The sequence below is a fragment of the Rhinoraja longicauda genome, chromosome 21 (genome assembly GCF_053455715.1).
Source record: "Rhinoraja longicauda isolate Sanriku21f chromosome 21, sRhiLon1.1, whole genome shotgun sequence".
Lineage (NCBI taxonomy): Eukaryota > Metazoa > Chordata > Chondrichthyes > Rajiformes > Arhynchobatidae > Rhinoraja > Rhinoraja longicauda.
In genome coordinates this window covers 989036-1005786 of record NC_135973.1, presented here as the reverse complement: position 1 = coordinate 1005786, position 16751 = coordinate 989036, and the positions used below count along the sequence as shown (strand labels likewise).

The 16751-nt window shown below is 46.8% G+C and overlaps 2 protein-coding genes across 2 annotated transcripts in view; both read right to left on the bottom strand.

Moving 5' to 3' along the window:
- Positions 1–844, bottom strand: part of LOC144603836 (enoyl-CoA delta isomerase 1, mitochondrial-like) — a 93766-nt gene extending 92922 nt beyond the window's left edge. The window contains exon 1 of the mRNA XM_078417568.1: positions 841–844. The gene's annotated coding sequence lies outside the window, so the exon portion shown is untranslated. The remainder of the gene's footprint in view (positions 1–840) is intronic.
- Positions 845–1187: 343 nt separating this feature from the next.
- On the bottom strand, positions 1188–2340 carry percc1 (proline and glutamate rich with coiled coil 1). Its single transcript, XM_078418401.1, has 2 exons — positions 1435–2340; positions 1188–1214 (listed from the first exon to the last, which is right to left on the bottom strand). Exon 1 carries the CDS (start codon positions 2338–2340, stop codon positions 1438–1440), a length of 903 nt encoding a protein of 300 aa, XP_078274527.1. The 3' UTR covers positions 1188–1214; positions 1435–1437.
- Between the last annotated feature and the right edge of the window lie 14411 nt (positions 2341–16751).

The following is a 16751-nucleotide window of genomic DNA, read 5'->3' as shown; positions in this document are numbered from 1 at the left end:
TGCAGTCTCACACCGTTAATGCAATGTATTATTCCACTAGATCACATTAAGTAGAAAGAATACTGGAGCTAACGTGTTTGGAAGATCATGTTTTGTGTGTTTGCCTAATGTTGTACATTGCCTTGAAATAGTGAGAGTGGGTAAGTAAAAAACACTTCCTAATATTGATCCTTAGCACAATCTTTATCCCTCGTCCTTTTGATATTGATGCTTAGTCCAGTGTGAAAAAGTCTCGACCTGAATCGTCAGCCATTCCTTCTCTTGCTGCCTGCCCACTGAATTACTCCAGCACTCTGTGAAACGTCACCCATTCCTTCTCTCCAGAGATGCTGCCTGTCCCGCTGAGTTACTCCAGCTTTTTGTGTCTGTCCTGATATTGATCTATTATTTAAGTATAGTGCATGTTTGTGAAGCCAGGCATTGGGAAGGTATCAAAAGCCAAATAACGCAGACACAGAAAATGGGGAACAATGCTTGATATTGGTGCTATCTCTGAGGAAGCTGAGAGGTGGTGGTCTCGCTGGGTCCTTCAGTTTAGTTTAGTTTATGGTCCCGTGTACCGAGGTACAGTGAAAAGCTGTTTTGTTGCGTGCTAACCAGTCAGCGGAAAGACAATACATGATTACAATCGAGCCGTTTACAGTGTGCAGGTACAGAGCTTTATTTGTCATTCGGTACCGAGGTACCGAATGAAATTACATTGCAGTCACACACAAAAAAAAAAGAACACAAGACACAGACCCCAACACAAACATCCATCACAGTGACTCCAAACACCCCCTCACTGTGATGGAGGCAACAAAGCTTCCACTCTCTTCCCCACGCCCACGGACAGACAGCCCGTCCCCGACCGACCCGCACAGTCCCCGCAAGGGGATGGAAGTCCCCGCGGCCGAGATGGACATGATAAGGTGCAAGGTAAAGCCAGCAAAGTCCGATCAGGGATAGTCCGAGGGTCTCCAATGACAGCTGCTGTTATCTGCCTCACTGAGTGCAGTTATTCACACCTGTACAGTAACGCACCTGGCCAATGCCGAAGGGAATCGATTGCCATTAATATTCATTTCAATTCCAATATAAATGATCCTATCAACACATAAGCAGCTTGAACAAGTGTGGTCCAGTAACAGTTTATTAAAATGTAAGAGTCCGTGTATTTACACATCCATATAAGCCAATATAACTTACTTACATTTCCATACTTTGCTGTGGATCTGAAGGTATAAAATACAACGTGAAATTTAAAATCAAAATCCATGAAAGGCAATCTTAGGAAAATTAAATGCTATGACTGCAGCAAATATTCTCCAATGTTAATGTTTAAATTTTCCATAAATTATACAATTTTCTTCAAATAGGATTTTAGAATTATTTCTAAAAATGAGAAGAAGCAGTAATTATAGGAACTACTTTGATAGTTAACTTTACATTTACCATTTAAAGGGTGGTAGAAACACCAGCGCTCAAGGGGTTAATACCGGGTGCATGAAAGGTCCGGTCTAGCGGGCTGCACTCTGATTCCAGCGCCTGCCTGCTTATTTCAGTGGAGATTTCTCTCGCAACCTGGAGCTCTTGTCCATTTGACTCTGATGTCCAGTTGGCTAGGAGGTCACTGAAATCTGGCGTGCTGGTGTGGAGGGTGCAGGCCGGGACTAGAGAGACAGGCTCCTTCCAGAAGGAGGAAGGTAGCCTCCGGCTGTGCATTGGGACAAGGTGGGCATACTTCTGATCCAGCTTCTGCCCTCTGCTGTGTCTCCTGTTGATGGCTGCTGGTTTCAGGTACTTGTGTAAACCATACTCAAACAGTTCTGCCAGCGGTCCCAGTCGTTGGATGCTCTCCCTGTCACAGACCATCTTACCAGCCAGGCTGTCCATGTCTCTTGTAAGGCGTGAGGTTGCATGCAATTCCTCCTCTTCCTGATCGCCATCTTGTGCAATTTTTATCAGGTCTGCATAGTACAGCTCCCTACCCGATTTACCGGAATAAAACCTGTCCTCGTAAATGTTACAAGAATCAGGGTCATCGTCTTTGCTCTTCCGACCAAAGTACCTGCGGATGTCAGTGTTGATGATCTGGGTGAACCTCAGGAGCTGCAGTGTGGTCTGGGCAGTGTGTGTATCAGGGCTAGGCGAGGGGCAAGGTGCCCTCCAGTCCCCAGGCTCAGTGGATCCTGCCTCCCCAACTCCATCCTCCTCCTCCTCCTCCTCCTCCACCTCTTCCTCTTCCTCCGACGTTTCCTGGAAGTCCATGTCCTGGTGAACACCAAGATTTAGAAAAGGAAGCTGGTAGCTCGGAGCGGCTCGAAAGTCAGACAAGCTGTTGACCACACCGGCTGCCATTGGTTCAGTCACACCCTGAGCGCTGTGCGGAAAGAAATGACACCTAATATCAGTGTGGGTTTGCAGTTCATGGAAAGACAGCTATCAGCAAGATACCAAGAGGAACTTGAACACAAACAGACCACTGTACACAATGGTTGTTTCAACACAGAACCATTGATTATCAAGAAATTTGAACCATGAGGCTGGTAATTGGAGTCATAAAACAATGTCTTCTGGACTCCACTAATAGCAGTGGCTCATTTTTAAATATATGATTTAATATGAATAAAATAATTTCAAAAGTTAGCAGGTGTAAGTCCTTTTAAAGAATTGTAACAGATTTTAATTAACAGGCAAATCTATGACTTAAAAAGTCTAGCTTCCATTTAAATAATTCTTCGCTGGCATTAATAATCTAATTTTACGAGGTTCATGTTTTTGAACTAAAGGTGTTTTACAGAGCAGCTTGTAAAGATGACCATTTTCCACTCTGTATATCACTGTGATTACTAATGCTGAAACCTCAGGCAGGCAGGTTCGCTGGGAGCTTTACACTTCTTATGTTGAGGCGATCTTTTTACAAAAATGGTATAAGTTCTTACCTGGATTATGCGGTCACAGCAGGAAGACACAGCGGAGAGCTACGCTGATTAAGTAGCAGGTCCACACCTGTGATTAATGCATTTATAGTTTTGCGTGGACTGACTTTTGACAAATATTTGGTGGGAGTATTGTAACAGTATACTTTGTAAATAGACCATTGGTTTGTTTTAGCACCCAGCAACCAGAGAGTGCTGAAGAAAGCAAATCAGAGGGACAGGAGATAGCGTTAAGCTTAATGGTCTACCTGCCAGGGAATTTTCGAGTGGTGTTCCTGTAAATTCAGCTATTACATCTCCATGTCACAGATGCAAAACTGGCCTTCACACTTGGCAAAGGGTCTTTATCAATGCTTCTGGGTTTGCATTCAGATCAGGTGAGTCAAATAGGCGTAAAATTGGATTTCACGGTGTTTTGACTTATTGAGTGGGCACAGTTAAGAAACATAATTGTTATTACACAATCGGTGTTTAAAGAGGAGAGGCAGTGGTAATGTTCAAGGCTGGTATTGGATCAAATGCTTTGCATAGGGTTGCCAACTGTCCCGTATTAGCCGGGACATCCCGTATTTTAAATTAGATTGTCCCGTACGGGACCGTCCTTGTCCCGTATTAGTAGGGTTGCCAACTTCCTCACTCCCAAATACGGGACAAGGTGACGTCACCGCCCCGCGCCCCAAGTGACCTCACCCAGTCAGCGTTCACGTGCTCCCGCTACACCAATGGCGGCCGCCCGGGCCGGGAGGCGGGTTGCGTAGCACGTGGTCGCTGGCGGGGTGAGGTCACGTGGGGCGCGGGACGGTGACGTCACCTTGTCCCGTATTTAGGAGTGAGGAAGTTGGCAACCCCTAGCGTGGCAACAAGGTTTGGTGAATCATGGATTCTTCCAAATAAAAAAAAGCAAGAGATGGTTTAAGTTTAAAACAAATATGGCCATTCAGAATTAATTCTTAACACTGAATAATAGAATACTGTTATAATAACCCAGAATATTGGTGAACAGCACAGTGGCACAGCGGTAGAGTTGCTGCCTCACAGCGCCAGAGACCCAGGTCCCATCCTGACTACGGGCGCTGTCTGTACGGAGTTTGTACGTTCTCCCCGTGACCTGCGTAGGTTTTCTCCAAGATCTTCGGTTTCCTCCCACATTCCAAAGACACACAGGTTTGTACGTTAATTGGGTTGGTGTAAATGTAAATTGTCCTCAGTGTGTGTAGGACAGTGTTAATGTGCGGGGATTGCTGGTCGGTGTGGACTCAGTGGGCCGAAGGGCCTGCTTCCGTGCTGTATCTCTAAACTAACTAAACTAAACGGTCCCTACCTGAAATGTCAGCTATCCCTGTTCTCCACAGGTGCTGCCTGACCCGCTGAGTTACTCCAGCACTCTGTGAAACTTCACCTATCCATGTTCTCCAGAGATGCTGCCTGACCCGCTGAGTTGCTCCAGCACTCCCTGTCTTTCTTTCTAGGCTAATTCACAAATAGTTTGAATAGCATGTACGAATGTTTTTCTTTAATAGTTTGACCAAAGGATGCATTTACCACACACCTTTGTGTGCTTCCCCAGATCAGCATCTACTGCCAACCATGACAATCATTGCACTGTTTGAAATACTTGTGGAGGGCTTGATTGCCTTGGATGTTATGATCTGCCTGCAGAGAACACAAACCAAAGTGTTTCACCGTACCTCGGTACAGGTGGCATAAACAAACCGGTGTCAATACCAAATATAATTAATAGATACTTCAGAAAATATACAAGTATATTTTCAGTTCATGCATTTTCACCTGGAGATGTTTTGCTACTTAAAGTTCCCTCCACTTCTGTTTTGCCTCTGGATTGAGGACATTCTCAAAATGGTTTGAAGAAGGGTCTCGACCCAAAACGCCACCCATTCCTACTCCCCACAGATGCTGCCTGACCCGCTGAGTTACTCCAGCACTCTGAAACGTCACCTATCCATGTTCTCCACAGATGCTGCCTGATCCACTGAGTTACTCCAGCACTCTGTGAAACGTCACCTATCCATGTTCTCCATAGATGCTGCCTGAGATCTTATCGAAACGTATAAGATTATTAAGGAGTTGGACACGTTAGAGGCAGGAAACATGTTCCCAATGTTGGGGGAGTCCAGGACAAGGTGCCACAGTTTAAGAATAAGGGGCAGGCCATTGAGAACTGAGATGAGGAAAAACTTTTTCAGTCAGAGAGTTGTGAAACTGTGGAATTCTCTGCCTCAGAAGGCAATGGAGGCCAATTCTCTGAATGCATTCAAGAGAGAGCTAGATAGAGCTCTTAAGGATAGCGGAGTCAGGGGGTATGGGGAGAAGGCAGGAACGGGGTACTGATTGAGAATGATCAGCCATGATCACATTGAATGGCGGTGCTGGCTCGAAGGGCCGAATGGCCTTCTCCTGCACCTATTGTCTTTTGTCCCGCTGAGTTACTCCAGCACTCTGTGAAACGTCACCTATCCATGTTCTCCAGAGATGCTGCCTGACCCGCTGAGTTACTCCAGCACTCTGTGAAACGTTACCTATCCATGTTCTCCAGAGATGCTGCCTGACCCGCTGAGTTACTCCAGCACTCTGTGTCTATCTTTGATGACATCCTTACCTAGGTTCCTGAATTTACACCTTTGTTCTCAGGGTGCTAATTAAAATTAAATTGGGTTATTTTTGGAAAAGAATTTCTTCATAAATATTTGAGAACTCTCCAATGAGGAATACGATACGTGCCAAACATTCCATTCTTTCAGTGTTACAAGCAAGCCGAGAACGTTTCAGTTCCTCTCCCAACATCACCTTCTCAACTCCATGTCATAAGGTCATAAGGTCATAAATGATAGGTGCAGAATTAGGCCATTCGGCCCATCAAGTCCACTCCGCCACTCAATCATGGCTGATCTATCTCACCCTCCTAACCCCATTCTCCTGCCTTCTCCCCGCAACCCCTGACACCTGTACTATCTGCCCACTGACTTGGCTCCACAGCCTTCTGTGGCAAAGAATTCCACAGATTCACCACCCTCGGACTAACAAAACTCCTCCTCATCTCCTTCCTGAAGGAACGGTCAATGTTCAACAGGCACAATGATGGTTCGTATTGGGGACTGTCATTACAATGGAACTAAAAGTAGACTTGGTATTGTGGAGACACAAGAAACTGCAGAGTCTCACCCCGGTCACTCCCTCTTCTCCCCTCTCCCATCGGGCAAGAGGTACAGACGTGTGAAAACGCACACCTCCAGATTCAGGTGCATTTTCTTTCCAGCTGCTGAATCATCCCACCACAACCAGAGAGCAGTCCTGAACTACTATCTACTTCTTTAGTGACCCTCGGACTATCCTTGATCGGACTTTGCTAGCTTTACCTTGCACTAAACATTGTTCCATTATCATGTATCTATACACTGTAAATGGATCGATTGTAATCATGTATTTTTCTGCTGACTGGATAGCAACAAAAGCTTTTCACTGTACCTCGCTCAGTACACGTGACAATAAACTAAACTGGTTTACAAAAAATAGACGCAAAGTGCTGGAGTTAATCAGCGGGTCAGGCAGTATCTCTGGAGAACATGGATAGGTGACGTTTCACAGAGTGCTGGAGTAACTCAGCGGGTCAGGTAGCATCTGTGGAGAACATGGATAGGTGACGTTTTGTGTTGGGACCCTTCTTTGTGTATTAACTGGTATCTGGAGTTGTTTTGTTACAGCTATATGAAGAGGTTGGATAGGCTGGGACTTTATTGATTGGTGCATAAGAGGCTGAGGGGTGACTTTATTGAGGTGTAAAAGATCAGGGAGTTTGGATGAAGTCTTTTTCCCAAGGTTAGAGGATTCTAAAACTAGAGAGCACAGGCTTAACGTACGAGAGGAGAGATTTAAGGGGGACCTCAGGTGCAACTAATTCATCCAGAGGGTAGGAAAAAAACTGTAGATGCTGGTCTAAATCGAAGGTAGACACAAAAAGCTGGAGTAACTCAGCGGGTCAGGCAGCATCTCTGGAGAGAAGGATTGGGTGACATTTCACCCAGAGGGTAGTCCATATCTGGAACGAGCTGCCAGAGGAAGCTGCAGAAGCAAATACAAGGATGAGTTTTACAAGATATTTGGAGAGATGTGTGGACAGGAAAGGCCGTGGGCCAATGGGTCTAGCCCAATATGCCAACTTGGTGGCGTTGGACAAGTTGGGTCAAAGGGCTTGCTTCTGTACCGTACAGCTCTAGGACAAAATATTCATGCCATTTGTGTTTTGCAAACAGTTGTACATACACACGAGGAATAACTGTAAATCTTTGCAAGCGCTTACATCAGTCTGAGAATATATTTTATTCTGAAAGTATTGTGTTGCGTGAGTGAGCCAGTACTCGTGGTTGGGAGTGTGTGTTGTTTTACATGTCACGGTGGAGTCTAGCTGTATTCATTGATGGACTATCTGACCATCTGTTGACTATAAAGCCAGTAATGATCCAATCGTTCGCATGTATTTGTCGAGCATATGTCCTGGCAGATGCTATAGCTCTCAGTGTACTCCAATGCCTGGGATTTATAACAACATGGGACATTTGGGCCACATGTCTTATCTTCGTATCAGATTATGGCTTATACCTCCTCTGCTTTTTGTGTTCCTTTGTCTCAGCAAGGTACTTTGCCTTTCCTGGCCTTCTGTAGGCCCTGCCTGTAGCTCCCTTATGTGGGTCCGAAAGACAGCAAACAAACCTGATGTGAATGTTCTTGCTTTAAGGTGGGGTGGGGGGGGGGGTTAATCAGAAGCTGAGAGGTGACTTTTTCATGCAATAGCTGGTAGGTGTGTGGAACGAGCTGCTGGAGGAGGTAGTTGAGGCAGGGACTATTGCAGTGTTTTAACATTTAGACAGGTACATGGATAGGACAGGTTTAGAGGGATATGGGCCAAACGCGGGCAGGTGGGACTAGTGTAACAGGGACATGTTGGCTGGTGTGAGCAAGTTGGGCTGAAGGGCCTGTTCTACACTGTATCACTCTATGACTCTATGAAGGGCCTGTTTCCACACTGTATCATTCTGCGACTCGTTGAAGGGCCTGTTTCCACGCTGCGTGACTCTATGAGTCGAATAATCACCTGTGTTCCAGGGCCATGAACAGGAATAGAATGAGATGGCCAATCATGCTTGAATAAGATGATGACTGACTTAATCTTCACCTACATCCCCGTTCTCTCCCCAACATCCCTCTCCTACACTCTCCTCATACTCCCCAACCCCCTTCAACATCAAATATCTGCCCGCATTTGAACAGGTATGTGGTTGGCAAAGGTTTAGAGGGATATAGGCTAAGTGCAGGCAAATGGGACTGATTCAGACAGGATTTCCCTTTCGTTTAGATCATGTGGACTGTTTGATATTTTTTGATTTTCTAGATGTTTTCCTGACACTTCGTTCATAATGGATTCTGCACTTTCCTGATATTAGATATTTGGCCAGCTGGCCTACGTTTGACCAACTGGCCTACGTTTGACCAGCTGGCCTACGTTTGACCAGCTGGCCTACGTTTGACCAGCTGGCCCACGTTTGACCAACTGGCCCACGTTTGACCAGCTGGCCTACGTTTGACCAGCTGGCCTACGTTTGACCAACTGGCCTACGTTTGACCAACTGGCCTACGTTTGACCAACTGGCCTACGTTTGACCAACTGGCCTACGTTTGACCAGCTGGCCTACGTTTGACCTACTGGCCTACGTTTGGCCAACTGGCCTACGTTTGACCAGCTGGCCTACGTTTGACCAACTGGCCTACGTTTGACCAACTGGCCTACGTTTGGCCAACTGGCCTACGTTTGACCAGCTGGCCTACGTTTGACCAACTGGCCTACGTTTGACCAGCTGGCCTACGTTTGACCAACTGGCCTACGTTTGACCAACTGGCCTACGTTTGACCAACTGGCCTACGTTTGACCAGCTGGCCTACGTTTGACCAACTGACCTACGTTTGACCAACTGGCCTACGTTTGACCAACTGGCCTACGTTTGGCCAACTGGCCTACGTTTGACCAACTGGCCTACGTTTGACCAACTGGCCTACGTTTGACCAACTGGCCTACGTTTGGCCAACTGGCCTACGTTTGACCAACTGGCCTACGTTTGACCAGCTGGCCTACGTTTGACCAACTGGCCTACGTTTGACCAGCTGGCCTACGTTTGACCAACTGGCCTACGTTTGACCAGCTGGCCTACGTTTGACCAACTGGCCTACGTTTGACCAGCTGGCCTACGTTTGACCAACTGGCCTACGTTTGGCCAACTGGCCTACGTTTGGCCAGCTGGCCTACGTTTGACCAACTGGCCTACGTTTGGCCAACTGGCCTACGTTTGGCCAACTGGCCTACGTTTGGCCAACTGGCCTACGTTTGACCAGCTGGCCTACGTTTGACCTACTGGCCTACGTTTGACCAACTGGCCTACATTTGGCCAACTGGCCAAGTTTGACCAACTGGCCTACGTTTGACCAACTGGCCTACGTTTGACCAACTGGCCTACGTTTGGCCAACTGGCCTACGTTTGACCAACTGGCCTACGTTTGACCAGCTGGCCTACGTTTGACCAACTGGCCTACGTTTGACCAGCTGGCCTACGTTTGACCAACTGGCCTACGTTTGACCAGCTGGCCTACGTTTGACCAACTGGCCTACGTTTGACCAGCTGGCCTACGTTTGACCAACTGGCCTACGTTTGGCCAACTGGCCTACGTTTGACCACCTGGCCTACGATTGACCAGCTGGCCTACGTTTGACCAACTGGCCTACGTTTGGCCAACTGGCCTACGTTTCCGCTGACTGACATTTTCCTTTCTTGACCAGCGCTGCTACATTCTTAGTTTCAAGGTTTCAAGGTCAGTTTATTGCCACGTGCACCAATTAAGGTACGGTGAAATTTGAGTGACCATACAGCCGTACTAAGTGTAAAGCAACAAGACACACAGCCACATAAAAGTTAACGTAAACATCCCTCACAGCGGATTCTCCACATTCCTCACTGTGATGGAAGGCAATAAAGTTCAATCTTCTTCCTCTTGTTCTCCCGCGGTCGGGGCTGTCGAACCATCCACAGTCGGGGCGATCAAAGCCCCTGCAGCCGACGACCAAAGTTGTCCATTCCTCTGCGATCTCACCAGAATCGAGGATACCTTCATAGTTAAGGGTCAGGCAGCATCTGTGGAGGAAATGGACAGGCAGCGTTTCGACTCAGAATCGTTCAGCTCCATTATTGCTTCTGCCTTCTTGTTAATAACTCTACGATGCAGGACAACCGGTGATGGGATTGGTTGTAGGTTCTTTCCTCACTACAGTCCTGTGATATCATTCATTGGGATGCGTTTACAGGTGACTACGTTATTAGGCTGGACATCTACACTGTAAGTGAAGGCCACAAAGAGGTAAGTGAGTGATGTGGAGAGGATTCTTCCCTCTGACTTCCACACACATTTGTGGATGAATCTGTGGAATTCTTTGCCACAGACGGCTGTGGAGGCCACAAGTCAGTGGATATATTTAAGGCAGAGATAGATAGATTCTTGATTAGTGCGGGTGTCAGGGGTTATGGGGAGAAGGCAGGAGAATGGGGTTAGGAGGGAGAGATAGATCAGCCGTGATTGAATGGGGGAGTAGAATTGATTGGCCGAATGGCCCAATTCTGATCCTGTCCCTTCTGATCTAATGATCTCAGTGCAGCCATGCAGGGGGTACCTGGTATTGGAAATAAAATCTGCAGATGCCGGTTTAAATCAAAGGTAGACACAAAATGCTGGAGTGATTCAGCAGGACAGGCACCATCTCTGGAGAGAAGGAATGGGTGAAGTTTCGGGTCGAGACCCTTCTTCAGAGGTGTAGTCCACATGTGCTAGCTGCTTTGGGCTCTCCCCTCCCACTGCCCAGTGAATGCTCCAAATAGCACTGAGAAATACCTAGCGTTTTCCACAAAGTCATTCTCCTTGCCCTGTCTCCCAACACTCTTTGTCACTAAAAGATACTGATAACGTTTTCAGTTTTAAGGAGTTAATTGTTCGAATAAACATTGCCTTTTATTATTGTTCCATGTTAAATGTTACGAGATGTTTGCACAATTACATCCCATTTGTCTGGTAAGATGAAAATCAACAGCAGCAAATGTCAAAACTCAGGAACAGCGGTAAATTATCCGACCAACTGGGTCCATTCCCGGGCTACCAGGAGAGTCTGATGGAACATTCCTATTCTGTATATCTGAGATCCTGTGACTGGCTATAATATATAACTGATGCAAAGATTAGCAAATTAAATACAGCAAATACAGGTAGGTCAAGGGAACTGAGTGACCCCTCACCTCCATCCCTCACACCCCCTGACCTTTCCCTCACGCCCCCTGACCCCTCACCTCTCCATCCCTCATGCCCCTGACCCCTCACCTTTCCCTCACGCCCCCTGACCCCGCACCTTTCCATCCCTCACGCCCTCTGACTCCTCACCTCTCCATCCCTCATGCCTCCTGACCCCTCACCTCTCCATCCCTCACGCCCTCTGACTCCTCACCTCTCCATCCCTCACGACTCCTGACCCCTCACCTCTCCATCCCTCATGCCCCCTGACCCCTCACCTCTCCATCCCTCACGCCCCCTGACCTCTCACCTCTCCATCCCTCACGCCCCCTGACCCCTCACCTCTCCATCCCTCATACCCCCTGACCCCTCACCTCTCCACGCCCGGCCCGCTGAGCCACTCCAGCACTCTGTGTTTTATCGGGAATGCCGCAATGTTGGGATGAGGGGTTGAGAGGGCAGAGTGAGAAATGAGAAGAGGCAAAGCTGCAGGACAGAGGATAAGGACATCCACAAGTAGTGCCGTGAGCACCAGCCGTGAGGATCGCAGGCAGAGCTTCATCAGTCAGGGCATTGGGTATAAGGGTCAGCTAATGATGTTGCTGCTTTATCGGACTGTGGTCAGGTGAATTTGGAGTATTGCGTGCAGTTCTGGTCACCCATTACAGGAAGGATGTGGAAGCTTTGGAGAGGGTGGAGAGGAGGTTAACCGGACTGACGCTGGATTAGTGGGTATTAGCTACAAGGTGAGGTGGGGTAAATGTGGATTATTTTCTCTGGAGCTTTGGAAGCTGAGATAGGTATAGGAAGCAGCAGAGAGACGGGGTAGGTTCAGATTTATTACTGCCACGTGGACCAAGATAAAGTGAAATGCTTTGTTTTGCATACTATCCAATCAAATTAGATAATACTCGCTGTTGGAGCCCTGTCCATCCTGTGTGACCAGCAGATGCTAAGGTCAGCTGGCTGGATATTACAGGAATCCCTCTGTCCTGCCTGTGTTTGAGTGGCTCCCCTCAGGATGCCGGCTTCACTGCCCAGGCTGTGGGACACAGAGGAGAAGGGCAACCTTTGTTCCCAAGACTGTTCAGCTCCTCAACTCCCAACCACCCCCCCCCCCTGTCTCACTGCACAACCTGCTAATCCCACCCCCCAATAGTTTTTGTACTACTCCACATGCCTTTGTAAATTGCCCGGGGACAAACAAAGTGTTTTTGAACTTGAACTTTACTATACATAAATATATACAAACTCAAGTACAACAGGTAGAGCAAAGGGGAAGATACAGAGTGCAGAATATAGTTCTCAGCATTGCAGCGCATCAGGTCCTGAGACAAAGGATCAGCACAGGCAGACTCTATCCCCAGGGTAGACAACCCGACCAAAGTCCACTCGTACACCTGTGCTATTCCACTCTCCAGGGACAATTTACAGAGGCCAATTAACCTACAAACGTCCCTCATTGGAGTGCAAGAGGAAACCGAAGCACCCAGCCAAAAGCCTCGCGGTCACAGAGAGAACGTACAAATTCTGTACAGACAGCACCCGTAGTCAGGATCAGATCCAGGTCACTGCGCTGTAAGGCAGCAACTCTACTGCAGCGCCACCGTGCCGCCCTCTATTATTAGCCATAACAGAGTCCTATAGACATAGAAGACAGAGTGCTGGAGTAACTCAGCGGGTCAGGCAGCATCTCTGGAGAACATGGATAGGTGATGTTTCACAGAGTGCTGGAGGAACTCAGTGGGTCAGGCAGCATCTGTGGAGAACATGGATAGGCAACATTTCAGAATCCTTCTTCAGACTGATTGGGGGGCAGCTGGAAGAGAGGAGGGGCTGGACGAAGCCTGGCAGGTAACAGGATGACCCAGGTGAGGAGCGTTATTTGGGAGGCAGATGGTTGGACAAAGGCCAGAGATGAAAATACAGAAGGTGTGAGACAAAAGGATTGAAGAGTTGCAAACATAGACATAGAGCTGTACAGCACGGAAACAGGCCCTTCAGCCCTCCTTGTTCATGCTGACCAAGTTGGTATACTGGGCTAGTCCATTGGCCCATTGCCTTGAAACCTGTCCTGTCAGCAGATCTGTCTTTTAATGTACCTTGTCCAGGGAAATAACCTTGACATTCTTGCTATTGAGGGCATACAGCGTAGGTTTACTAGGTTAATTCCCGGAATGGCGGGACTATCATATGTTGAAAGACTGGAGCGACTAGGCTTGTATACACTGGAATTTAGAAGGATGAGAGGAGATCTTATAGAAACGTATAAGATTATTAAGGGGTTGGACACGTTAGAGGCAGGAAACATGTTCCCAATGTTGGGGGAGTCCAGAACAAGGGGCCACAGTTTAAGAATAAGGGGTAGGCCATTTAGAAATGAGATGAGGAAAAACTTTTTCAGTCAGAGAGTTGTGAATCTGTGGAATTCTTTGCCTCAGAAGGCAGTGGAGGCCACTTCTCTTAATGCATTCAAGAGAGAGCTAGATAGAGCTCTTAAGGATAGCGGAGTCAGGGGGTATGGGGAGAAGGCAGGAACGGGGTACTGATTGAGAATGATCAGCCATGATCACATTGAATAGCGGTGCTGGCTCGAAGGGCCGAATGGCCTCCTCCTGCACCTATTGTCTATTGTCTAAAAGTGACGGCATGCAGAGTGCAAACATTGGAAGGAAAGTAAGTTCCAAACTGCTTGGATTAATGGACAGTGAATCCCAACCAATTATATCAACACACTGCTGGCAGTTGTTACCATCTTGTGGACAAATTGAGGATTAAAAAAATATTTAAAAATAAACAGTATTTCATATTTGTAAAAAACGTAATTAGTATTGGTTTATTATTATCATGTTTATTACTTGTCACGTGATACGGTGAGTGCTATCCAGGTAAATCTTACTGCATATGAATAGAGTGCAGAACATGGTGTAACAGATGGAGGATTGGACAGGCTAGAGGCAGGAAACATGTTCCCCATGTTGGAGGAGTCCAGAACCAGGGGTAACAGTTTAAGAATGAGTGGCAGGCTATTTAGGACTGAGATGAGGAAAAACTTCTTCACCCAGAGAGTTGTGATTTGTGGAATTCTCTGCCACAGAAGGCAGTGGAGGCCAATTCACTGGATGTTTTCAAGAGAGAGTTAGATATAGCTCTTAGGACTAATGGAATCAAGGGATATGGGAAAAAAGCAGGAACGGGCTACTGATTTTAGACGATCAGCCACGATCATATTGAATGGCGGTGCTGGCTCGAAGGGCCAAATGGCCCACTCCTGCACCTATTTTTCTATGTTTCTGTTTCTAGAGGGAATAAAAGTGCATGGGATGCAAGGATGTTGATTGGAAGATCAGGAATTCATCCTAAGCATGTAAGAGGACTGTTTGCGAGTTTGATAACAGTTCCTACTTCATCCTCAGAGAGCTTTCCTGTTGCACTGTGTGAATTGTAATTTTTTGGTTCCTTCAAGATAACACCCCATTTCTTACTTTGATATGAGAAGAAAAGAGGCATTTCTCTCATCATTATTGAGTCCTATGTGCTTGTGATTAATTAATTTGCAGAAAACTCACTGTATTCCTTGTGTTTTGTACCCGACTAGCACACCAAATCAGGTCCTCACCTTTCATCTTGGAACTATACACTCATATATTTTTAATTCCAAATTGTATGTTTGATTAAACTGGATCACAGAGTCAGAAGAAGACCACCCATGTCCTGTTGTCTTAGCTGTCTCAAGAGTTCAATGCCCAGGTCTCTTCAGTGGCCACAAATTGCTTTCCCCTTTCAAATACTTGTCCAGTCTCTTTTTAAATCCAACTGCTCAGGATAGTTTCTCTTCAGTTTTATTAACCAGGGCACCATCTGTTCAAGGTTTCCCTTTCCCCTGACTTTCAGTCTGAAGAAGGGTCTCGACCCGAAACGTCACCTATTATTTTCCTCCAGAAGCTGCCTGACCTGCTGAGTTACTCCAGCTTTTTGTGTCTATGATCTGTACACGTTCACTGAGAAATTATTTCTTGAGTTTAATTAATATATACCATGTTAATGGTTGTGTCAGCCTGACCAAGCCCAGTGTTGGTTCTTGGGTTTGTTATTCTGGAGGCCTGAAACCTGTGTGAGGGAGAGGTAAGGTGGAATCGACCACTCCCAATGTAGAGTGGAGGTACGTTCTGCACCTTATTCACATGGTCAATTGGTCCAAAACGCCGCAGCGAGACTCCTGACGGGTACCCGTAAAAGGGACCTGATCACCCCGATTCTGGCCTCGCTCCACTGGCTCCCAGTATGGTACAGAATCAACTTCAAGCTCCTCCTATTCACATACAAAGCCCTAAACGGGCTTGCCCCCCCATATCAAAAATCTTCTAACCCACCACTCTATCTCCAGGTCCCTCAGATCGGCCGATTTGAGGCTACTCACTATCCCGCGGTTTAGGCTTAAGCTCAGTGGTGACCGCGCTTTTGCGGTTGCAGCTCCTAGACTGTGGAACAGCATCCCTCTCCCCATCAGAACTGCCCCCTCCATCGACTCCTTTAAGTCCAGGCTCAGAACCTATTTCTACTCCCTAGCATTTGAGGCCCTCCGAAGGCTGGCAGCATGGTGTTCAGTGAACAATCTGGTCCTGAACTCCTCCAAAACAAAGGAACTTATAATTGACTTTAGAAAAACCAGTGTAGACTACGACCCACTCTACATCAATGGGGTCTGTGTGGAAAGGGTACCAGCTTTCAGGTTCCTGGGTACGCACATCGCAGAGGATCTTACCTGGTCTACCAACACCATCACCACAGTAAAGAAGGCACAGCAGAGACTCCACTTCCTGAGGATCCTCAGGAAAACCAACCTGCAGGAAAAGCTCATGTTGTCCTTCTATCGCTGCTCCATCGAGAGTGTGCTGGCATACTGTATAACCACATGGTATGCCAGCTGCTCAGAAAAGGACAGGAAGGCCCTTCAGAGGGTCATCACGACGGCCCAGAAGATCATCGGCTGCTCACTGCCCTCCCTGGAGCACCTGTTCAGCCTACGCTGCCTCAGTAGAGCAGGCAAAATAATAAAAGATCCATCCCACCCCGGCCACCGTCTGTTTGTTCATCTGCCCTCTGGTCGACGTTTCAGGTCGATGAAATCCCGAACAAACAGACTTAAGAACAGTTTTTACCCCAGGGCCATACGAGAACTGAACACTACCTTTGCACTAGGCAACACCGTTAAAAAATCTTGTACTTAATATAATTGTATTTAATTGTATTTATGTATTTATTTGTTTTTGCATTTATTGCATATATGTTTGTACGCACCGTCAGGATTGGCTATTTTTTAATTTCGTTGTACTCGTTGCAATGACAATAAATGAATATTATTATTATTATTATTATTATATTATAACTGTTTATGTATGTGCTGTTATATTTGTGTGCCATTGTATGTTTGTTTCTTAGTACCTGATCTGATGTACAGCACTTTGGTCAATGTGGGTTGTTTTTAAATGTGCT